At 58.2% G+C, this 23,188-nt stretch overlaps 1 protein-coding gene across 1 annotated transcript in view; it reads right to left on the bottom strand.

Annotated features, from left to right (window-relative positions):
* The window catches only part of fndc7rs1 (fibronectin type III domain containing 7, related sequence 1), a 35,641-nt gene that overhangs the window by 7,149 nt on the left and 5,304 nt on the right, over positions 1-23,188 (bottom strand). Inside the window, exons 9-61 of the mRNA XM_084707657.1 lie at positions 22,821-23,081; positions 21,685-21,945; positions 20,765-21,022; positions 20,401-20,661; positions 19,803-20,054; positions 19,399-19,659; positions 18,794-19,054; positions 18,146-18,351; positions 17,649-17,913; positions 17,000-17,260; positions 16,598-16,864; positions 16,215-16,475; positions 15,809-16,069; positions 15,422-15,718; positions 15,020-15,280; positions 14,633-14,929; positions 14,235-14,495; positions 13,849-14,109; positions 13,447-13,707; positions 13,063-13,323; positions 12,661-12,921; positions 12,279-12,575; positions 11,877-12,137; positions 11,496-11,756; positions 11,090-11,350; positions 10,706-10,966; positions 10,309-10,569; positions 9,926-10,186; positions 9,524-9,784; positions 9,140-9,400; positions 8,743-9,003; positions 8,349-8,609; positions 7,947-8,207; positions 7,563-7,823; positions 7,161-7,421; positions 6,756-7,016; positions 6,354-6,614; positions 5,972-6,268; positions 5,570-5,830; positions 5,189-5,449; positions 4,783-5,043; positions 4,380-4,640; positions 3,978-4,238; positions 3,594-3,890; positions 3,192-3,452; positions 2,806-3,066; positions 2,400-2,660; positions 2,016-2,276; positions 1,614-1,874; positions 1,233-1,529; positions 835-1,095; positions 454-714; positions 52-312 (exon numbers count right to left, since the gene is read on the bottom strand). Coding sequence (XP_084563783.1) covers positions 52-312; positions 454-714; positions 835-1,095; positions 1,233-1,529; positions 1,614-1,874; positions 2,016-2,276; positions 2,400-2,660; positions 2,806-3,066; positions 3,192-3,452; positions 3,594-3,890; positions 3,978-4,238; positions 4,380-4,640; positions 4,783-5,043; positions 5,189-5,449; positions 5,570-5,830; positions 5,972-6,268; positions 6,354-6,614; positions 6,756-7,016; positions 7,161-7,421; positions 7,563-7,823; positions 7,947-8,207; positions 8,349-8,609; positions 8,743-9,003; positions 9,140-9,400; positions 9,524-9,784; positions 9,926-10,186; positions 10,309-10,569; positions 10,706-10,966; positions 11,090-11,350; positions 11,496-11,756; positions 11,877-12,137; positions 12,279-12,575; positions 12,661-12,921; positions 13,063-13,323; positions 13,447-13,707; positions 13,849-14,109; positions 14,235-14,495; positions 14,633-14,929; positions 15,020-15,280; positions 15,422-15,718; positions 15,809-16,069; positions 16,215-16,475; positions 16,598-16,864; positions 17,000-17,260; positions 17,649-17,913; positions 18,146-18,351; positions 18,794-19,054; positions 19,399-19,659; positions 19,803-20,054; positions 20,401-20,661; positions 20,765-21,022; positions 21,685-21,945; positions 22,821-23,081 — 13,992 coding nt within the window. The remainder of the gene's footprint in view (positions 1-51; positions 313-453; positions 715-834; positions 1,096-1,232; positions 1,530-1,613; positions 1,875-2,015; positions 2,277-2,399; positions 2,661-2,805; positions 3,067-3,191; positions 3,453-3,593; positions 3,891-3,977; positions 4,239-4,379; positions 4,641-4,782; positions 5,044-5,188; positions 5,450-5,569; positions 5,831-5,971; positions 6,269-6,353; positions 6,615-6,755; positions 7,017-7,160; positions 7,422-7,562; positions 7,824-7,946; positions 8,208-8,348; positions 8,610-8,742; positions 9,004-9,139; positions 9,401-9,523; positions 9,785-9,925; positions 10,187-10,308; positions 10,570-10,705; positions 10,967-11,089; positions 11,351-11,495; positions 11,757-11,876; positions 12,138-12,278; positions 12,576-12,660; positions 12,922-13,062; positions 13,324-13,446; positions 13,708-13,848; positions 14,110-14,234; positions 14,496-14,632; positions 14,930-15,019; positions 15,281-15,421; positions 15,719-15,808; positions 16,070-16,214; positions 16,476-16,597; positions 16,865-16,999; positions 17,261-17,648; positions 17,914-18,145; positions 18,352-18,793; positions 19,055-19,398; positions 19,660-19,802; positions 20,055-20,400; positions 20,662-20,764; positions 21,023-21,684; positions 21,946-22,820; positions 23,082-23,188) is intronic.

Raw genomic sequence — 23,188 nt, 5'->3', positions numbered from 1 at the left:
CCAAAACAGGATTAGTTGGGGGGGGGGGTGGGGGGGGGTGAGCGTGGTCACCTGACTGGAGGCTGGCGCCCACGGTGGCGCTGGAGTTGCACTGGGAGTTGGAGGCGGAGACAGACACGGAGTAGAGCTTCCCACATGCCAAGCCGGGAACGCTGCATTGTTTGGAGGGAGACATGCAGGTATACGATTGGTTGCCGCCTGTCTTCACGGTGGCGGTGTAGTATTCCGCCCCATAGGTGTCCTGCCAGGTTACCGCGGCGGTGTTGGACACGCAGTCCAGGGAGGCGAGGACATTAGTGGGTGAGCAGGGTCCTGAGAGGGAAGGAGGGAGGGAGGGAGGGAGCAAAATGAAGAAGGAATGGCAAGGAAGAGAACAAAAGAGATGATTTCCTGTGTCAGCTCATTCCTGGTCCTGACCTGAACCTGGGCTGTTGAAGGACATCCTTCTCTCACCTGAGTTGAACATCGCTGCCTGACTGGGCGAGCTGGAGCAGTTGTTGTCGTCCCCGGCGACCACCTGCACGCTGTAGTTGGCGCCGCAGGTGATGTTGGCGAGGGTGCAGGTGGGGGAGGAGCTCTGACAGGTGGAGTTGCCCTTGCTGCTGCGCGCTGACGCAGAGTACCACGTCGCTCCCTGGCTGGCCGACCACGACACTACCGCCTGGTTGTTGGCACAGTCCATCACCACGGAAACGCCCGTAGGAATGCATGGAGCTGACAGGAGAAAGAATTTAGTTAGAACTTCAAGTTCTAAAGAAACACATTCTACAATTCTACATTCCAAATTCCAAAACAGGATTAGTTGGGGGGGTGGGGGGGGGTGAGCGTGGTCACCTGACTGGAGGCTGGCGCCCACGGTGGCGCTGGAGTTGCACTGGGAGTTGGAGGCGGAGACAGACACGGAGTAGAGCTTCCCACATGCCAAGCCGGGAACGCTGCATTGTTTGGAGGGAGACATGCAGGTATACGATTGGTTGCCGCCTGTCTTCACGGTGGCGGTGTAGTATTCCGCCCCATAGGTGTCCTGCCAGGTTACCGCGGCGGTGTTGGACACGCAGTCCAGGGAGGCGAGGACATTAGTGGGTGAGCAGGGTCCTGAGAGGGAAGGAGGGAGGGAGGGAGCAAAATGAAGAAGGAATGGCAAGGAAGAGAACAAAAGAGATGATTTCCTGTGTCAGCTCATTCCTGGTCCTGACCTGAACCTGGGCTGTTGAAGGACATCCTTCTCTCACCTGAGTTGAACATCGCTGCCTGACTGGGCGAGCTGGAGCAGTTGTTGTCGTCCCCGGCGACCACCTGCACGCTGTAGTTGGCGCCGCAGGTGATGTTGGCGAGGGTGCAGGTGGGGGAGGAGCTCTGACAGGTGGAGTTGCCCTTGCTGCTGCGCGCTGACGCAGAGTACCACGTCGCTCCCTGGCTGGCCGACCACGACACTACCGCCTGGTTGTTGGCACAGTCCATCACCACGGAAACGCCCGTAGGAATGCATGGAGCTGACAGGAGAAAGAATTTAGTTAGAACTTCAAGTTCTAAAGATACACATTCTACAATTCTACATTCCAAATTCCAAAACAGGATTAGTTGGGGGGGGTGGGGGGGGTGAGCGTGGTCACCTGACTGGAGGCTGGCGCCCACGGTGGCGCTGGAGTTGCACTGGGAGTTGGAGGCGGAGACAGACACGGAGTAGAGCTTCCCACATGCCAAGCCGGGAACGCTGCATTGTTTGGAGGGAGACATGCAGGTATACGATTGGTTGCCGCCTGTCTTCACGGTGGCGGTGTAGTATTCCGCCCCATAGGTGTCCTGCCAGGTTACCGCGGCGGTGTTGGACACGCAGTCCAGGGAGGCGAGGACATTAGTGGGTGAGCAGGGTCCTGAGAGGGAAGGAGGGAGGGAGGGAGGGAGCAAAATGAAGAAGGAATGGCAAGGAAGAGAACAAAAGAGATGATTTCCTGTGTCAGCTCATTCCTGGTCCTGACCTGAACCTGGGCTGTTGAAGGACATCCTTCTCTCACCTGAGTTGAACATCGCTGCCTGACTGGGCGAGCTGGAGCAGTTGTTGTCGTCCCCGGCGACCACCTGCACGCTGTAGTTGGCGCCGCAGGTGATGTTGGCGAGGGTGCAGGTGGGGGAGGAGCTCTGACAGGTGGAGTTGCCCTTGCTGCTGCGCGCTGACGCAGAGTACCACGTCGCTCCCTGGCTGGCCGACCACGACACTACCGCCTGGTTGTTGGCACAGTCCATCACCACGGAAACGCCCGTAGGAATGCATGGAGCTGACAGGAGAAAGAATTTAGTTAGAACTTCAAGTTCTAAAGATACACATTCTACAATTCTACATTCCAAATTCCAAAACAGGATTAGTTGGGGGGGGGTGGGGGGGGGGTGAGCGTGGTCACCTGACTGGAGGCTGGCGCCCACGGTGGCGCTGGAGTTGCACTGGGAGTTGGAGGCGGAGACAGACACGGAGTAGAGCTTCCCACATGCCAAGCCGGGAACGCTGCATTGTTTGGAGGGAGACATGCAGGTATACGATTGGTTGCCGCCTGTCTTCACGGTGGCGGTGTAGTATTCCGCCCCATAGGTGTCCTGCCAGGTTACCGCGGCGGTGTTGGACACGCAGTCCAGGGAGGCGAGGACATTAGTGGGTGAGCAGGGTCCTGAGAGGGAAGGAGGGAGGGAGGGAGGGAGGGAGCAAAATGAAGAAGGAATGGCAAGGAAGAGAACAAAAGAGATGATTTCCTGTGTCAGCTCATTCCTGGTCCTGACCTGAACCTGGGCTGTTGAAGGACATCCTTCTCTCACCTGAGTTGAACATCGCTGCCTGACTGGGCGAGCTGGAGCAGTTGTTGTCGTCCCCGGCGACCACCTGCACGCTGTAGTTGGCGCCGCAGGTGATGTTGGCGAGGGTGCAGGTGGGGGAGGAGCTCTGACAGGTGGAGTTGCCCTGGCTGCTGCGCGCTGACGCAGAGTACCACGTCGCTCCCTGGCTGGCCGACCACGACACTACCGCCTGGTTGTTGGCACAGTCCATCACCACGGAAACGCCCGTAGGAATGCATGGAGCTGACAGGAGAAAGAATTTAGTTAGAACTTCAAGTTCTAAAGATACACATTCTACAATTCTACATTCCAAATTCCAAAACAGGATTAGTTGGGGGGGGGGGTGGGGGGGGGGTGAGCGTGGTCACCTGACTGGAGGCTGGCGCCCACGGTGGCGCTGGAGTTGCACTGGGAGTTGGAGGCGGAGACAGACACGGAGTAGAGCTTCCCACATGCCAAGCCGGGAACGCTGCATTGTTTGGAGGGAGACATGCAGGTATACGATTGGTTGCCGCCTGTCTTCACGGTGGCGGTGTAGTATTCCGCCCCATAGGTGTCCTGCCAGGTTACCGCGGCGGTGTTGGACACGCAGTCCAGGGAGGCGAGGACATTAGTGGGTGAGCAGGGTCCTGAGAGGGAAGGAGGGAGGGAGGGAGGGAGCAAAATGAAGAAGGAATGGCAAGGAAGAGAACAAAAGAGATGATTTCCTGTGTCAGCTCATTCCTGGTCCTGACCTGAACCTGGGCTGTTGAAGGACATCCTTCTCTCACCTGAGTTGAACATCGCTGCCTGACTGGGCGAGCTGGAGCAGTTGTTGTCGTCCCCGGCGACCACCTGCACGCTGTAGTTGGCGCCGCAGGTGATGTTGGCGAGGGTGCAGGTGGGGGAGGAGCTCTGACAGGTGGAGTTGCCCTTGCTGCTGCGCGCTGACGCAGAGTACCACGTCGCTCCCTGGCTGGCCGACCACGACACTACCGCCTGGTTGTTGGCACAGTCCATCACCACGGAAACGCCCGTAGGAATGCATGGAGCTGACAGGAGAAAGAATTTAGTTAGAACTTCAAGTTCTAAAGATACACATTCTACAATTCTACATTCCAAATTCCAAAACAGGATTAGTTGGGGGGGGGTGGGGGGGGGGTGAGCGTGGTCACCTGACTGGAGGCTGGCGCCCACGGTGGCGCTGGAGTTGCACTGGGAGTTGGAGGCGGAGACAGACACGGAGTAGAGCTTCCCACATGCCAAGCCGGGAACGCTGCATTGTTTGGAGGGAGACATGCAGGTATACGATTGGTTGCCGCCTGTCTTCACGGTGGCGGTGTAGTATTCCGCCCCATAGGTGTCCTGCCAGGTTACCGCGGCGGTGTTGGACACGCAGTCCAGGGAGGCGAGGACATTAGTGGGTGAGCAGGGTCCTGAGAGGGAAGGAGGGAGGGAGGGAGGGAGCAAAATGAAGAAGGAATGGCAAGGAAGAGAACAAAAGAGATGATTTCCTGTGTCAGCTCATTCCTGGTCCTGACCTGAACCTGGGCTGTTGAAGGACATCCTTCTCTCACCTGAGTTGAACATCGCTGCCTGACTGGGCGAGCTGGAGCAGTTGTTGTCGTCCCCGGCGACCACCTGCACGCTGTAGTTGGCGCCGCAGGTGATGTTGGCGAGGGTGCAGGTGGGGGAGGAGCTCTGACAGGTGGAGTTGCCCTTGCTGCTGCGCGCTGACGCAGAGTACCACGTCGCTCCCTGGCTGGCCGACCACGACACTACCGCCTGGTTGTTGGCACAGTCCATCACCACGGAAACGCCCGTAGGAATGCATGGAGCTGACAGGAGAAAGAATTTAGTTAGAACTTCAAGTTCTAAAGATACACATTCTACAATTCTACATTCCAAATTCCAAAACAGGATTAGTTGGGGGGGGGTGGGGGGGGGTGGGGGGGGGTGGGGGGGGGTGAGCGTGGTCACCTGACTGGAGGCTGGCGCCCACGGTGGCGCTGGAGTTGCACTGGGAGTTGGAGGCGGAGACAGACACGGAGTAGAGCTTCCCACATGCCAAGCCGGGAACGCTGCATTGTTTGGAGGGAGACATGCAGGTATACGATTGGTTGCCGCCTGTCTTCACGGTGGCGGTGTAGTATTCCGCCCCATAGGTGTCCTGCCAGGTTACCGCGGCGGTTTTGGACACGCAGTCCAGGGAGGCGAGGACATTAGTGGGTGAGCAGGGTCCTGAGAGGGAAGGAGGGAGGGAGGGAGGGAGGGAGCAAAATGAAGAAGGAATGGCAAGGAAGAGAACAAAAGAGATGATTTCCTGTGTCAGCTCATTCCTGGTCCTGACCTGAACCTGGGCTGTTGAAGGACATCCTTCTCTCACCTGAGTTGAACATCGCTGCCTGACTGGGCGAGCTGGAGCAGTTGTTGTCGTCCCCGGCGACCACCTGCACGCTGTAGTTGGCGCCGCAGGTGAAGTTGGCGAGGGTGCAGGTGGGGGAGGAGCTCTGACAGGTGGAGTTGCCCTGGCTGCTGCGCGCTGACGCAGAGTACCACGTCGCTCCCTGGCTGGCCGACCACGACACTACCGCCTGGTTGTTGGCACAGTCCATCACCACGGAAACGCCCGTAGGAATGCATGGAGCTGACAGGAGAAAGAATTTAGTTAGAACTTCAAGTTCTAAAGATACACATTCTACAATTCTACATTCCAAATTCCAAAACAGGATTAGTTGGGGGGGTGGGGGGGGGTGAGCGTGGTCACCTGACTGGAGGCTGGCACCCACGGTGGCGCTGGAGTTGCACTGGGAGTTGGAGGCGGAGACAGACACGGAGTAGAGCTTCCCACATGCCAAGCCGGGAACGCTGCATTGTTTGGAGGGAGACATGCAGGTATACGATTGGTCGCCGCCTGTCTTCACGGTGGCGGTGTAGTATTCCGCCCCATAGGTGTCCTGCCAGGTTACCGCGGCGGTGTTGGACACGCAGTCCAGGGAGGCGAGGACATTAGTGGGTGAGCAGGGTCCTGAGAGGGAAGGAGGGAGGGAGGGAGGGAGCAAAATGAAGAAGGAATGGCAAGGAAGAGAACAAAAGAGATGATTTCCTGTGTCAGCTCATTCCTGGTCCTGACCTGAACCTGGGCTGTTGAAGGACATCCTTCTCTCACCTGAGTTGAACATCGCTGCCTGACTGGGCGAGCTGGAGCAGTTGTTGTCGTCCCCGGCGACCACCTGCACGCTGTAGTTGGCGCCGCAGGTGATGTTGGCGAGGGTGCAGGTGGGGGAGGAGCTCTGACAGGTGGAGTTGCCCTTGCTGCTGCGCGCTGAAGCAGAGTACCACGTCGCTCCCTGGCTGGCCGACCACGACACTACCGCCTGGTTGTTGGCACAGTCCATCACCACGGAAACGCCCGTAGGAATGCATGGAGCTGACAGGAGAAAGAATTTAGTTAGAACTTCAAGTTCTAAAGATACACATTCTACAATTCTACATTCCAAATTCCAAAACAGGATTAGTTGGGGGGGGTGGGGGGGGGTGAGCGTGGTCACCTGACTGGAGGCTGGCGCCCACGGTGGCGCTGGAGTTGCACTGGGAGTTGGAGGCGGAGACAGACACGGAGTAGAGCTTCCCACATGCCAAGCCGGGAACGCTGCATTGTTTGGAGGGAGACATGCAGGTATACGATTGGTTGCCGCCTGTCTTCACGGTGGCGGTGTAGTATTCCGCCCCATAGGTGTCCTGCCAGGTTACCGCGGCGGTGTTGGACACGCAGTCCAGGGAGGCGAGGACATTAGTGGGTGAGCAGGGTCCTGAGAGGGAAGGAGGGAGGGAGGGAGGGAGCAAAATGAAGAAGGAATGGCAAGGAAGAGAACAAAAGAGATGATTTCCTGTGTCAGCTCATTCCTGGTCCTGACCTGAACCTGGGCTGTTGAAGGACATCCTTCTCTCACCTGAGTTGAACATCGCTGCCTGACTGGGCGAGCTGGAGCAGTTGTTGTCGTCCCCGGCGACCACCTGCACGCTGTAGTTGGCGCCGCAGGTGATGTTGGCGAGGGTGCAGGTGGGGGAGGAGCTCTGACAGGTGGAGTTGCCCTGGCTGCTGCGCGCTGACGCAGAGTACCACGTCGCTCCCTGGCTGGCCGACCACGACACTACCGCCTGGTTGTTGGCACAGTCCATCACCACGGAAACGCCCGTAGGAATGCATGGAGCTGACAGGAGAAAGAATTTAGTTAGAACTTCAAGTTCTAAAGATACACATTCTACAATTCTACATTCCAAATTCCAAAACAGGATTAGTTGGGGGGGGGGTGGGGGGGGGTGGGGGGGGGTGGGGGGGGGGTGAGCGTGGTCACCTGACTGGAGGCTGGCACCCACGGTGGCGCTGGAGTTGCACTGGGAGTTGGAGGCGGAGACAGACACGGAGTAGAGCTTCCCACATGCCAAGCCGGGAACGCTGCATTGTTTGGAGGGAGACATGCAGGTATACGATTGGTTGCCGCCTGTCTTCACGGTGGCGGTGTAGTATTCCGCCCCATAGGTGTCCTGCCAGGTTACCGCGGCGGTGTTGGACACGCAGTCCAGGGAGGCGAGGACATTAGTGGGTGAGCAGGGTCCTGAGAGGGAAGGAGGGAGGGAGGGAGGGAGCAAAATGAAGAAGGAATGGCAAGGAAGAGAACAAAAGAGATGATTTCCTGTGTCAGCTCATTCCTGGTCCTGACCTGAACCTGGGCTGTTGAAGGACATCCTTCTCTCACCTGAGTTGAACATCGCTGCCTGACTGGGCGAGCTGGAGCAGTTGTTGTCGTCCCCGGCGACCACCTGCACGCTGTAGTTGGCGCCGCAGGTGATGTTGGCGAGGGTGCAGGTGGGGGAGGAGCTCTGACAGGTGGAGTTGCCCTTGCTGCTGCGCGCTGAAGCAGAGTACCACGTCGCTCCCTGGCTGGCCGACCACGACACTACCGCCTGGTTGTTGGCACAGTCCATCACCACGGAAACGCCCGTAGGAATGCATGGAGCTGACAGGAGAAAGAATTTAGTTAGAACTTCAAGTTCTAAAGATACACATTCTACAATTCTACATTCCAAATTCCAAAACAGGATTAGTTGGGGGGGGGGTGGGGGGGGGTGAGCGTGGTCACCTGACTGGAGGCTGGCGCCCACGGTGGCGCTGGAGTTGCACTGGGAGTTGGAGGCGGAGACAGACACGGAGTAGAGCTTCCCACATGCCAAGCCGGGAACGCTGCATTGTTTGGAGGGAGACATGCAGGTATACGATTGGTTGCCGCCTGTCTTCACGGTGGCGGTGTAGTATTCCGCCCCATAGGTGTCCTGCCAGGTTACCGCGGCGGTGTTGGACACGCAGTCCAGGGAGGCGAGGACATTAGTGGGTGAGCAGGGTCCTGAGAGGGAAGGAGGGAGGGAGGGAGGGAGCAAAATGAAGAAGGAATGGCAAGGAAGAGAACAAAAGAGATGATTTCCTGTGTCAGCTCATTCCTGGTCCTGACCTGAACCTGGGCTGTTGAAGGACATCCTTCTCTCACCTGAGTTGAACATCGCTGCCTGACTGGGCGAGCTGGAGCAGTTGTTGTCGTCCCCGGCGACCACCTGCACGCTGTAGTTGGCGCCGCAGGTGATGTTGGCGAGGGTGCAGGTGGGGGAGGAGCTCTGACAGGTGGAGTTGCCCTGGCTGCTGCGCGCTGACGCAGAGTACCACGTCGCTCCCTGGCTGGCCGACCACGACACTACCGCCTGGTTGTTGGCACAGTCCATCACCACGGAAACGCCCGTAGGAATGCATGGAGCTGACAGGAGAAAGAATTTAGTTAGAACTTCAAGTTCTAAAGATACACATTCTACAATTCTACATTCCAAATTCCAAAACAGGATTAGTTGGGGGGGGGGGGGGGGGGGGGGGGGGTGGGTGAGCGTGGTCACCTGACTGGAGGCTGGCGCCCACGGTGGCGCTGGAGTTGCACTGGGAGTTGGAGGCGGAGACAGACACGGAGTAGAGCTTCCCACATGCCAAGCCGGGAACGCTGCATTGTTTGGAGGGAGACATGCAGGTATACGATTGGTTGCCGCCTGTCTTCACGGTGGCGGTGTAGTATTCCGCCCCATAGGTGTCCTGCCAGGTTACCGCGGCGGTGTTGGACACGCAGTCCAGGGAGGCGAGGACATTAGTGGGTGAGCAGGGTCCTGAGAGGGAAGGAGGGAGGGAGGAGCAAAATGAAGAAGGAATGGCAAGGAAGAGAACAAAAGAGATGATTTCCTGTGTCAGCTCATTCCTGGTCCTGACCTGAACCTGGGCTGTTGAAGGACATCCTTCTCTCACCTGAGTTGAACATCGCTGCCTGACTGGGCGAGCTGGAGCAGTTGTTGTCGTCCCCGGCGACCACCTGCACGCTGTAGTTGGCGCCGCAGGTGATGTTGGCGAGGGTGCAGGTGGGGGAGGAGCTCTGACAGGTGGAGTTGCCCTTGCTGCTGCGCGCTGACGCAGAGTACCACGTCGCTCCCTGGCTGGCCGACCACGACACTACCGCCTGGTTGTTGGCACAGTCCATCACCACGGAAACGCCCGTAGGAATGCATGGAGCTGACAGGAGAAAGAATTTAGTTAGAACTTCAAGTTCTAAAGATACACATTCTACAATTCTACATTCCAAATTCCAAAACAGGATTAGTTGGGGGGGGGTGGGGGGGGGGTGAGCGTGGTCACCTGACTGGAGGCTGGCGCCCACGGTGGCGCTGGAGTTGCACTGGGAGTTGGAGGCGGAGACAGACACGGAGTAGAGCTTCCCACATGCCAAGCCGGGAACGCTGCATTGTTTGGAGGGAGACATGCAGGTATACGATTGGTTGCCGCCTGTCTTCACGGTGGCGGTGTAGTATTCCGCCCCATAGGTGTCCTGCCAGGTTACCGCGGCGGTGTTGGACACGCAGTCCAGGGAGGCGAGGACATTAGTGGGTGAGCAGGGTCCTGAGAGGGAAGGAGGGAGGGAGGGAGGGAGCAAAATGAAGAAGGAATGGCAAGGAAGAGAACAAAAGAGATGATTTCCTGTGTCAGCTCATTCCTGGTCCTGACCTGAACCTGGGCTGTTGAAGGACATCCTTCTCTCACCTGAGTTGAACATCGCTGCCTGACTGGGCGAGCTGGAGCAGTTGTTGTCGTCCCCGGCGACCACCTGCACGCTGTAGTTGGCGCCGCAGGTGATGTTGGCGAGGGTGCAGGTGGGGGAGGAGCTCTGACAGGTGGAGTTGCCCTTGCTGCTGCGCGCTGACGCAGAGTACCACGTCGCTCCCTGGCTGGCCGACCACGACACTACCGCCTGGTTGTTGGCACAGTCCATCACCACGGAAACGCCCGTAGGAATGCATGGAGCTGACAGGAGAAAGAATTTAGTTAGAACTTCAAGTTCTAAAGAAACACATTCTACAATTCTACATTCCAAATTCCAAAACAGGATTAGTTGGGGGGGGTGGGGGGGGGGTGAGCGTGGTCACCTGACTGGAGGCTGGCGCCCACGGTGGCGCTGGAGTTGCACTGGGAGTTGGAGGCGGAGACAGACACGGAGTAGAGCTTCCCACATGCCAAGCCGGGAACGCTGCATTGTTTGGAGGGAGACATGCAGGTATACGATTGGTTGCCGCCTGTCTTCACGGTGGCGGTGTAGTATTCCGCCCCATAGGTGTCCTGCCAGGTTACCGCGGCGGTGTTGGACACGCAGTCCAGGGAGGCGAGGACATTAGTGGGTGAGCAGGGTCCTGAGAGGGAAGGAGGGAGGGAGGAGCAAAATGAAGAAGGAATGGCAAGGAAGAGAACAAAAGAGATGATTTCCTGTGTCAGCTCATTCCTGGTCCTGACCTGAACCTGGGCTGTTGAAGGACATCCTTCTCTCACCTGAGTTGAACATCGCTGCCTGACTGGGCGAGCTGGAGCAGTTGTTGTCGTCCCCGGCGACCACCTGCACGCTGTAGTTGGCGCCGCAGGTGATGTTGGCGAGGGTGCAGGTGGGGGAGGAGCTCTGACAGGTGGAGTTGCCCTTGCTGCTGCGCGCTGACGCAGAGTACCACGTCGCTCCCTGGCTGGCCGACCACGACACTACCGCCTGGTTGTTGGCACAGTCCATCACCACGGAAACGCCCGTAGGAATGCATGGAGCTGACAGGAGAAAGAATTTAGTTAGAACTTCAAGTTCTAAAGATACACATTCTACAATTCTACATTCCAAATTCCAAAACAGGATTAGTTGGGGGGGGGTGGGGGGGGGGTGAGCGTGGTCACCTGACTGGAGGCTGGCGCCCACGGTGGCGCTGGAGTTGCACTGGGAGTTGGAGGCGGAGACAGACACGGAGTAGAGCTTCCCACATGCCAAGCCGGGAACGCTGCATTGTTTGGAGGGAGACATGCAGGTATACGATTGGTTGCCGCCTGTCTTCACGGTGGCGGTGTAGTATTCCGCCCCATAGGTGTCCTGCCAGGTTACCGCGGCGGTTTTGGACACGCAGTCCAGGGAGGCGAGGACATTAGTGGGTGAGCAGGGTCCTGAGAGGGAAGGAGGGAGGGAGGGAGGGAGGGAGCAAAATGAAGAAGGAATGGCAAGGAAGAGAACAAAAGAGATGATTTCCTGTGTCAGCTCATTCCTGGTCCTGACCTGAACCTGGGCTGTTGAAGGACATCCTTCTCTCACCTGAGTTGAACATCGCTGCCTGACTGGGCGAGCTGGAGCAGTTGTTGTCGTCCCCGGCGACCACCTGCACGCTGTAGTTGGCGCCGCAGGTGATGTTGGCGAGGGTGCAGGTGGGGGAGGAGCTCTGACAGGTGGAGTTGCCCTGGCTGCTGCGCGCTGACGCAGAGTACCACGTCGCTCCCTGGCTGGCCGACCACGACACTACCGCCTGGTTGTTGGCACAGTCCATCACCACGGAAACGCCCGTAGGAATGCATGGAGCTGACAGGAGAAAGAATTTAGTTAGAACTTCAAGTTCTAAAGATACACATTCTACAATTCTACATTCCAAATTCCAAAACAGGATTAGTTGGGGGGGTGGGGGGGGGTGAGCGTGGTCACCTGACTGGAGGCTGGCACCCACGGTGGCGCTGGAGTTGCACTGGGAGTTGGAGGCGGAGACAGACACGGAGTAGAGCTTCCCACATGCCAAGCCGGGAACGCTGCATTGTTTGGAGGGAGACATGCAGGTATACGATTGGTCGCCGCCTGTCTTCACGGTGGCGGTGTAGTATTCCGCCCCATAGGTGTCCTGCCAGGTTACCGCGGCGGTGTTGGACACGCAGTCCAGGGAGGCGAGGACATTAGTGGGTGAGCAGGGTCCTGAGAGGGAAGGAGGGAGGGAGGGAGGGAGCAAAATGAAGAAGGAATGGCAAGGAAGAGAACAAAAGAGATGATTTCCTGTGTCAGCTCATTCCTGGTCCTGACCTGAACCTGGGCTGTTGAAGGACATCCTTCTCTCACCTGAGTTGAACATCGCTGCCTGACTGGGCGAGCTGGAGCAGTTGTTGTCGTCCCCGGCGACCACCTGCACGCTGTAGTTGGCGCCGCAGGTGATGTTGGCGAGGGTGCAGGTGGGGGAGGAGCTCTGACAGGTGGAGTTGCCCTTGCTGCTGCGCGCTGAAGCAGAGTACCACGTCGCTCCCTGGCTGGCCGACCACGACACTACCGCCTGGTTGTTGGCACAGTCCATCACCACGGAAACGCCCGTAGGAATGCATGGAGCTGACAGGAGAAAGAATTTAGTTAGAACTTCAAGTTCTAAAGATACACATTCTACAATTCTACATTCCAAATTCCAAAACAGGATTAGTTGGGGGGGGTGGGGGGGGGTGAGCGTGGTCACCTGACTGGAGGCTGGCGCCCACGGTGGCGCTGGAGTTGCACTGGGAGTTGGAGGCGGAGACAGACACGGAGTAGAGCTTCCCACATGCCAAGCCGGGAACGCTGCATTGTTTGGAGGGAGACATGCAGGTATACGATTGGTTGCCGCCTGTCTTCACGGTGGCGGTGTAGTATTCCGCCCCATAGGTGTCCTGCCAGGTTACCGCGGCGGTGTTGGACACGCAGTCCAGGGAGGCGAGGACATTAGTGGGTGAGCAGGGTCCTGAGAGGGAAGGAGGGAGGGAGGGAGGGAGCAAAATGAAGAAGGAATGGCAAGGAAGAGAACAAAAGAGATGATTTCCTGTGTCAGCTCATTCCTGGTCCTGACCTGAACCTGGGCTGTTGAAGGACATCCTTCTCTCACCTGAGTTGAACATCGCTGCCTGACTGGGCGAGCTGGAGCAGTTGTTGTCGTCCCCGGCGACCACCTGCACGCTGTAGTTGGCGCCGCAGGTGATGTTGGCGAGGGTGCAGGTGGGGGAGGAGCTCTGACAGGTGGAGTTGCCCTGGCTGCTGCGCGCTGACGCAGAGTACCACGTCGCTCCCTGGCTGGCCGACCACGACACTACCGCCTGGTTGTTGGCACAGTCCATCACCACGGAAACGCCCGTAGGAATGCATGGAGCTGACAGGAGAAAGAATTTAGTTAGAACTTCAAGTTCTAAAGATACACATTCTACAATTCTACATTCCAAATTCCAAAACAGGATTAGTTGGGGGGGGGTGGGGGGGGGGTGAGCGTGGTCACCTGACTGGAGGCTGGCGCCCACGGTGGCGCTGGAGTTGCACTGGGAGTTGGAGGCGGAGACAGACACGGAGTAGAGCTTCCCACATGCCAAGCCGGGAACGCTGCATTGTTTGGAGGGAGACATGCAGGTATACGATTGGTTGCCGCCTGTCTTCACGGTGGCGGTGTAGTATTCCGCCCCATAGGTGTCCTGCCAGGTTACCGCGGCGGTGTTGGACACGCAGTCCAGGGAGGCGAGGACATTAGTGGGTGAGCAGGGTCCTGAGAGGGAAGGAGGGAGGGAGGGAGGGAGCAAAATGAAGAAGGAATGGCAAGGAAGAGAACAAAAGAGATGATTTCCTGTGTCAGCTCATTCCTGGTCCTGACCTGAACCTGGGCTGTTGAAGGACATCCTTCTCTCACCTGAGTTGAACATCGCTGCCTGACTGGGCGAGCTGGAGCAGTTGTTGTCGTCCCCGGCGACCACCTGCACGCTGTAGTTGGCGCCGCAGGTGATGTTGGCGAGGGTGCAGGTGGGGGAGGAGCTCTGACAGGTGGAGTTGCCCTTGCTGCTGCGCGCTGACGCAGAGTACCACGTCGCTCCCTGGCTGGCCGACCACGACACTACCGCCTGGTTGTTGGCACAGTCCATCACCACGGAAACGCCCGTAGGAATGCATGGAGCTGACAGGAGAAAGAATTTAGTTAGAACTTCAAGTTCTAAAGATACACATTCTACAATTCTACATTCCAAATTCCAAAACAGGATTAGTTGGGGGGGGGTGGGGGGGGGGGGTGAGCGTGGTCACCTGACTGGAGGCTGGCGCCCACGGTGGCGCTGGAGTTGCACTGGGAGTTGGAGGCGGAGACAGACACGGAGTAGAGCTTCCCACATGCCAAGCCGGGAACGCTGCATTGTTTGGAGGGAGACATGCAGGTATACGATTGGTTGCCGCCTGTCTTCACGGTGGCGGTGTAGTATTCCGCCCCATAGGTGTCCTGCCAGGTTACCGCGGCGGTGTTGGACACGCAGTCCAGGGAGGCGAGGACATTAGTGGGTGAGCAGGGTCCTGAGAGGGAAGGAGGGAGGGAGGGAGCAAAATGAAGAAGGAATGGCAAGGAAGAGAACAAAAGAGATGATTTCCTGTGTCAGCTCATTCCTGGTCCTGACCTGAACCTGGGCTGTTGAAGGACATCCTTCTCTCACCTGAGTTGAACATCGCTGCCTGACTGGGCGAGCTGGAGCAGTTGTTGTCGTCCCCGGCGACCACCTGCACGCTGTAGTTGGCGCCGCAGGTGATGTTGGCGAGGGTGCAGGTGGGGGAGGAGCTCTGACAGGTGGAGTTGCCCTTGCTGCTGCGCGCTGACGCAGAGTACCACGTCGCTCCCTGGCTGGCCGACCACGACACTACCGCCTGGTTGTTGGCACAGTCCATCACCACGGAAACGCCCGTAGGAATGCATGGAGCTGACAGGAGAAAGAATTTAGTTAGAACTTCAAGTTCTAAAGATACACATTCTACAATTCTACATTCCAAATTCCAAAACAGGATTAGTTGGGGGGGGGGTGGGGGGGGGGGGTGAGCGTGGTCACCTGACTGGAGGCTGGCGCCCACGGTGGCGCTGGAGTTGCACTGGGAGTTGGAGGCGGAGACAGACACGGAGTAGAGCTTCCCACATGCCAAGCCGGGAACGCTGCATTGTTTGGAGGGAGACATGCAGGTATACGATTGGTTGCCGCCTGTCTTCACGGTGGCGGTGTAGTATTCCGCCCCATAGGTGTCCTGCCAGGTTACCGCGGCGGTGTTGGACACGCAGTCCAGGGAGGCGAGGACATTAGTGGGTGAGCAGGGTCCTGAGAGGGAAGGAGGGAGGGAGGGAGGGAGCAAAATGAAGAAGGAATGGCAAGGAAGAGAACAAAAGAGATGATTTCCTGTGTCAGCTCATTCCTGGTCCTGACCTGAACCTGGGCTGTTGAAGGACATCCTTCTCTCACCTGAGTTGAACATCGCTGCCTGACTGGGCGAGCTGGAGCAGTTGTTGTCGTCCCCGGCGACCACCTGCACGCTGTAGTTGGCGCCGCAGGTGATGTTGGCGAGGGTGCAGGTGGGGGAGGAGCTCTGACAGGTGGAGTTGCCCTTGCTGCTGCGCGCTGACGCAGAGTACCACGTCGCTCCCTGGCTGGCCGACCACGACACTACCGCCTGGTTGTTGGCACAGTCCATCACCACGGAAACGCCCGTAGGAATGCATGGAGCTGACAGGAGAAAGAATTTAGTTAGAACTTCAAGTTCTAAAGATACACATTCTACAATTCTACATTCCAAATTCCAAAACAGGATTAGTTGGGGGGGGGTGGGGGGGGGGGGGTGAGCGTGGTCACCTGACTGGAGGCTGGCGCCCACGGTGGCGCTGGAGTTGCACTGGGAGTTGGAGGCGGAGACAGACACGGAGTAGAGCTTCCCACATGCCAAGCCGGGAACGCTGCATTGTTTGGAGGGAGACATGCAGGTATACGATTGGTTGCCGCCTGTCTTCACGGTGGCGGTGTAGTATTCCGCCCCATAGGTGTCCTGCCAGGTTACCGCGGCGGTGTTGGACACGCAGTCCAGGGAGGCGAGGACATTAGTGGGTGAGCAGGGTCCTGAGAGGGAAGGAGGGAGGGAGGGAGGGAGGGAGCAAAATGAAGAAGGAATGGCAAGGAAGAGAACAAAAGAGATGATTTCCTGTGTCAGCTCATTCCTGGTCCTGACCTGAACCTGGGCTGTTGAAGGACATCCTTCTCTCACCTGAGTTGAACATCGCTGCCTGACTGGGCGAGCTGGAGCAGTTGTTGTCGTCCCCGGCGACCACCTGCACGCTGTAGTTGGCGCCGCAGGTGATGTTGGCGAGGGTGCAGGTGGGGGAGGAGCTCTGACAGGTGGAGTTGCCCTTGCTGCTGCGCGCTGACGCAGAGTACCACGTCGCTCCCTGGCTGGCCGACCACGACACTACCGCCTGGTTGTTGGCACAGTCCATCACCACGGAAACGCCCGTAGGAATGCATGGAGCTGACAGGAGAAAGAATTTAGGTAGAACTTCAAGTTCTAAAGATACACATTCTACAATTCTACATTCCAAATTCCAAAACAGGATTAGTTGAGGGGGGGTGGGGGGGGGTGAGCGTGGTCACCTGACTGGAGGCTGGCGCCCACGGTGGCGCTGGAGTTGCACTGGGAGTTGGAGGCGGAGACAGACACGGAGTAGAGCTTCCCACATGCCAAGCTGGGAACGCTGCATTGTTTGGAGGGAGACATGCAGGTATACGATTGGTTGCCGCCTGTCTTCACGGTGGCGGTGTAGTATTCCGCCCCATAGGTGTCCTGCCAGGTTACCGCGGCGGTGTTGGACACGCAGTCCAGGGAGGCGAGGACATTAGTGGGTGAGCAGGGTCCTGAGAGGGAAGGAGGGAGGGAGGGAGGGAGCAAAATGAAGAAGGAATGGCAAGGAAGAGAACAAAAGAGATGATTTCCTGTGTCAGCTCATTCCTGGTCCTGACCTGAACCTGGGCTGTTGAAGGACATCCTTCTCTCACCTGAGTTGAACATTGCTGCCTGACTGGGCGAGCTGGAGCAGTTGTTGTCGTCCCCGGCGACCACCTGCACGCTGTAGTTGGCGCCGCAGGTGATGTTGGCGAGGGTGCAGGTGGGGGAGGAGCTCTGACAGGTGGAGTTGCCCTTGCTGCTGCGCGCTGATGCAGAGTACCACGTCGCTCCCTGGCTGGCCGACCACGACACTACCGCCTGGTTGTTGGCACAGTCCATCACCACGGAAACGCCCGTAGGAATGCATGGAGCTGACAGGAGAACGGACCAATTTAGAACTTCTAAAGTTCTAAACATCCACATTCTACAATTCTACATTCCAAAACAGGATTAGTTGGGGGATGTGGGGGAGATAGGACCAAGTTTGAACTTGGAGGTTCTTGCTGTTTAATTGTAAGTTGTCTAACTACATGCTCTTATTGTTCTTCCGTTTGGGACTTATTTGGTTTAACAATGTATGGTACCTGTTTGGCTACCCGCAATGTTTGAGGCTATCTCGTTGTTATGATCAGTGACCTTTGCACTTTTGTGATACTCTCTCTTGGAAGTCGCTTTGGATAAAAGCGTCTTCTAAATTCGTAAATGTAAATGTAGAACTTCAAATTGTAAAGTTGCCATCTGTTTTGCCATGGCGCCCACCTGTGTTCATCTCCAGGGGAGGGCTCAGTGTGCTGTTGCAGGCGGCGTCGCCGGCGGCAACACGGAAGGCGTATTTCTCTCCGCACTGCAGGCCAGTGACGGAGAGGGAGGTGGCGCCGGTGGAGCGCTGCATGGTGCTGTTGGCGCCCCCTAGCTTCTCAGAGGTCAGGGTGTACCTGGCACCAGGGGTGGGGCTGGAGGCCCACGAGAGAGACAGGCTGCTGGTGGAACAGTCCACCACTCCAGACAGGCTGGCAGGAGGACACAGGGCTGGGAGGGAGAGAAGCGGGAGGGAGGGAGAGAGAGAGGAAGGAGAGCCAAGTTGATAGTGATCACCTCTTAAAGAATCTTTCATCACAAAGACAGACAGGCAGGCAGACAGATGGACAGAGACAGAGAGACAGGCAGAGAGACAGGCAGCGATCACTTGTCCTCTCACCTGTTTTCAGCGACACGGCGGGACTGGGGTCACTCTGGCAACCCCTGCTGAGCGTCACCACGGTAACGCTGTAGTTCTGTCCGCAGCGCAGTGTGGTGAAGGGGCAGGAGGAGGAGGAGTTGGAGGTGCAGGTCAGGGAGGCGCCGCTGGCGTCCGTGGCTGTGGCCAGGTACGTGTCCGCCCCGGAGAACGCCGTCCAGGAGACCGTGCCAACGCTGCCCTCGCACGCCAGGGACACGGCTACGCCGCTGGGGGGACAGGGACCTGGCGGGGAGGGACAGGGACCTGTCACCCTCACACCTGTGACCTCACACCTGTGACCCTCACACCTGTGACCTCACACCTGTGACCCTCACACCTGTCACCCTCACACCTGTGACCTCACACCTGTGACCTCACACCTGTCACCCTCACACCTGTGACCTCACACCTGTGACCTCACACCTGTGACCTCACACCTGTGACCTCACACCTGTCACCCTCACACCTGTGACCTCACACCTGTGACCCTCACACCTGTGACCTCACACCTGTCACCCTCACACCTGTGACCTCACACCTGTGACCCTCACACCTGTGACCTCACACCTGTGACCTCACACCTGTGACCTCACACCTGTCACCCTCACACCTGTGACCCTCACACCTGTGACCCTCACACCTGTGACCTCACACCTGTCACCCTCACACCTGTGCAACTGCTCACCTGTGGTCACGGTCCTCGTGGCACTGGCAGAGCTGTTACAGCCGCCGCGGGACGCCACGACGGAGATGTTGTACGTCTGACCGCACTGCAGGCCGGCCAGAGCGCACGCCGTTCCCCCGGAGCTGCAGGCGGCCGCAGTACCATCCCCAGCCCTGGCGGTGGCGCTGTAGCTGAGCGGCTCGGCTGCAGCGCCCCAGCTGACCAGCAGAGAGTTGTTACCACAGGAGAGGGCGGTGGACACGTTGACTGGGGTGCAGGGGGCTGGACCGTGGGTGGGGGAGAAGAAACTTTATTTTAATAAAAACTTAATGTGAGATTTGACACACAGGGAGGATGTACCGAAGAGGCGAAACTGCTCCATTTACAGTTCTGTGCAGAAGTCAAGAACTCAAGATTTTTTTACATTGTTTTCTATTTGAGCGGCAGTATCAAAGTGCAATTTAGAAGAAAACAATTATTTATTAATTATTTTACAATTTCATATTTTTGCCCAAGACTTTTGCAAAGAACTGTATATTTCCTCAATATAATTGTATATACACTATATGGCGACAGCCCAGGCAGTGAGTAAACCTCAGCAGAACTCTCAGTAACAGCTGCAGTACCTGAGTCCTGCCTGAGGGGGGCGCTGGGAAGGCTGGCACAGGAGCCGTCGGAGGCGGTCACGGTGAGGTTGTAGGAGCGTCCGCAGACCAGGCCCCTGAGCAGGCAGGAGGGGCTGGAGGAGCTGCAGGAGAGAGCGGCCCCATCCGGCCCCAGGGCGGCCCCAGAGTAGGACACCGCGTTGGGGCTGGGCGACCAAGAGAGCAGGGCGGAGCCGTTGGAGCAGTCCAGCTGGCTGGAGAGGTTGGCTGGAGGGCAGGGCACTGCGGTAGGCGGGGGGGGGGGGGGGGGGCGGGAGGACAAATACACGTGTTTATTTTCGGACGAGATCGCACACGGCGTTTCCGCGGTAACGGGTCTGCGTTGTCGCCTCGACGGCGTTTCCACGGTAACCGGGCGGGATTACCTGTGCTCAGAGAGGCGGTCTGGCTGCTGCAGTTGCTCCCCGTCGCCATGACGCCCACCTGGTATACCTGCCCACACAGGAGGGTGTCCAGGCTGCAGGCTGTGCCGTTGGTCGAGCACTCTGACCTGTGACCTCCGTTGCCCACGGCGACGGCCGTGTATTGGCTGCCGACCACACTGGCCAACCAGGTGACAGCGACAGAGCTCTGGCCACAGGTGCGGGTGGCGGTGACGTTGGTGGGGGTGCAGGGAACTGGAGACAGGAAGGAGAGAGGGAAGGGGGAGAGATGGAGCGAGGAGCGAGAGATGAGGGAGGGAGAGATGAGAAACAAAGACGGTGTTAAGGGAGATGTAGTCCCAGTGTGTCATGGGAGATGTAGTCCCAGTGTATCATGGGAGATGTAGTCCCAGTGTGTCATGGAAGATGTAGTCCCAGTGTGTCATGGGAGATGTAGTCCCAGTGTATCATGGGAGATGTAGTCCCAGTGTATCATGGGAGATGTAGTCCCAGTGTGTCATGGGAGATGTAGTCCCAGTGTGTCATGGAAGATGTAGTCCCAGTGTATCATGGGAGATGTAGTCCCAGTGTGTGTTCTCACCCGGCTCCACGATGGCGTCAGCGCTGGGCGTGCTCAGGCAGCTTCCGTGGACGGAGAACACCGTGACGTTGTAGGACCGCCCGCACGCCAGCCCTCCCAGGGTGCACTGTGTCTGCGTGGAGTTGCAGTAGGCACGATCGCCGGTTCCCGTGGAAACCACGGCGGTGTAGTTCCCCCCCGGCACGGACACGCTCCAGCCCACCGTGAGAGCGCCGGAGCTGCACGCCACCGAGGTCGTCACGTTCTGGGGGCCACACGGCACTGAGAGAGGGGGGAGGGGAGGGGAAAAGAGGAGCATCATTTATTAGTTGATTTATGAATAACACAAATCCTATCAATAACATTACACACACATCACACACACCTGACTCCATGCTGATGGGCGCAGAGGAGGCGGGGCAGCGGCCGTTGTCGTGGGTGACGATGACGGAGTAGGTGAGACCGCAGCTCAGCGCGGGGACCACACAGCTGCTGCCGTTGGTGCTGCAGTTGAGGGTGGGGGCCCCCGCGGACGACAGGGACGCCACGTAGGAGCCCGACGGCTGCTGGCTCTGCCACACCACCTGGGCCTGGCTGGCTGCACAGTCCCTGAACGCCTCGACGTGGTCTGGGGGGCAGGGGCCTGAGAGGAGTGGAGTGGAGAGGAGTGGAGAGGAGAGGAGTTGAGGGGAGAGGAGTGGAGAGGAGAGGAGAGGAGAGGAGAGGAGTGGAGAGAGAGAGAGAGAGAGAGAGAGAGAGAGAGAGAGAGAGAGAGAGAGAGAGAGAGAGAGAGGAGAGGAGAGGAGAGGAGAGGAGAGGAGAGGAGAGGAGAGGAGAGGAGAGGAGAGGAGAGGAGAGGAGTGGAGAGGAGAGGAGAGGAGAGGAGAGGGAGAGGAGAGGAGAGGAGAGGAGAGGAGAGGAGTGGAGAGGAGAGGAGAGGAGAGGAGAGGAGAGGAGAGGAGAGGAGAGGAGAGGAGAGGAGAGGAGAGGGGAGGAGAGGAGAGGAGTGGAGAGGAGTGGAGTGGAGAGGAGTGGAGGGGAGAGGAGAGGAGTGGAGAGGAGAGGAGAGGAGTGGAGAGGAGAGGAGAGGAGAGGAGAGGAGAGGGAGAGGAGAGGAGAGGAGAGGAGAGGAGAGGAGAGGAGAGGAGAGGAGAGGAGAGGAGAGGAGAGGAGTGGAGAGGAGAGGAGTGGAGTGGAGAGGAGTGGAGTGGAGAGGAGTGGAGGGGAGAGATGTTAAACCTCTGACACAAACAAGCATGCAGCTCCGTGCCTCTGGATGACCTACCCGTCTCCAAGGTGACCTACCCGTCTCCAAGGTGACCAGGCTGCTCTGGGAGCTGTTGCACTTGAGGTTGCTGCCGATCACGTAGGCTGAGTAGGTCTGGCCGCAGCGCAGGCCCTGGACGTCACAGCGGGTGTCCATGCTCACGCAGCTCAGCGACGAGCCGTCGGCGTGCGTCGCCACGACAATGTAGAAGACCACGCCATGGCTGGTGGTCCAGTTGAGGGTTGCGACGTCTGCTCTGCAGTCCGAGACAGCAGACACGTTGGTGGGGGGGCAGGGCACTGGGGAGGGGGGGAGATATTGTTAGGGTGATATTGTTGATGATTATAAAGGTTTGCTGTTTTGATTAGTTATTTATATGACATTAGTCTATATACATAGTGTACTTCTATATATATATATTCTATATATAATTCATCCTTATTATTGCACTGCATGTCTTTGGGTCCTGACCAATACACCTGGAACATCACACAATGCCCAGTTCTGAAGATAATCTTTTTTCTTATATTTCTTTACATATTCCTTATTATGTCTAATACCCCATCTCCCGCTCTCCCTCCACCCCCCCCCCCTCCTCACCAGTCTCTGCCACCTGCCCCAGGACCCCCCCCCTCCTCACCAGTCTCTGCCACCTGCCCCAGGCCCCCCCCCCTCCTCACCAGTGTCTGCCACCTGCCCCAGGACCCCCCCCCCCTCCTCACCAGTCTCTGCCACCTGCCCCAGGCCCCCCCCCCCTCCTAACCAGTCTCTGCCACCTGCCGCAGGACCCCCCCCTCCTCACCAGTCTCTGCCACCTGCCCCAGGACCCCCCCCCCTCCTCACCAGTCTCTGCCACCTGCCCCAGGACCCCCCCCTCCTCCTCACCAGTCTCTGCCACCTGCCCCAGGACCCCCCCCTCCTCCTCACCAGTCTCTGCCACCTGCCCCAGGACCCCCCCCTCCTCCTCACCAGTCTCTGCCACCTGCCCCAGGACCCCCCCCTCCTCCTCACCAGTCTCTGCCACCTGCCCCAGGACCCCCCCCCCTCCTCACCAGTCTCTGCCACCTGCCCCAGGACCCCCCCCCCCTCCTCACCAGTCTCTGCCACCTGCCGCAGGACCCCCCCTCCTCACCGGTCTCTGCCACCTGCCCCAGGACCCCCCCCTCCTCCTCACCAGTCTCTGCCACCTGCCCCAGGACCCTGTCGGTGGTGCAGTCATCGTCGGACGCGGTGACCCACACGCTGAGCACCTCCCCGCACGACACCCCCGTCATGGTGCAGCTGTTGGTGGAGGAGCTGCAGTTGTATTGGTCGCCCTTGTTACCCAGGGCCTCCATGGTGTAGGAGAGGGCTCCGGGGGCGGCGTCCCAGCTGGTTATCAGGACGTCCGACTGGCAGTTGGCCGACGTCACCACATTCTGGGGGGCGCAGGGGGCTGGGGGGGAGGTGGGGGGGGGGAGAGAGGGACATGGAGTTTTAGACATGATAAGGAATGTGTAAAGAAAGATTGTATTAAATATGTGCGAAAGCACACACAAACAC

Source organism: Hypomesus nipponensis, chromosome 10, assembly GCF_054491055.1.
Source record: "Hypomesus nipponensis isolate SF chromosome 10, ASM5449105v1, whole genome shotgun sequence".
In the NCBI taxonomy this organism is placed as follows: Eukaryota; Metazoa; Chordata; class Actinopteri; order Osmeriformes; family Osmeridae; genus Hypomesus; species Hypomesus nipponensis.
Note: the sequence above shows the minus strand (reverse complement) of the source record. Positions and strands in the feature narration are given on the sequence as shown.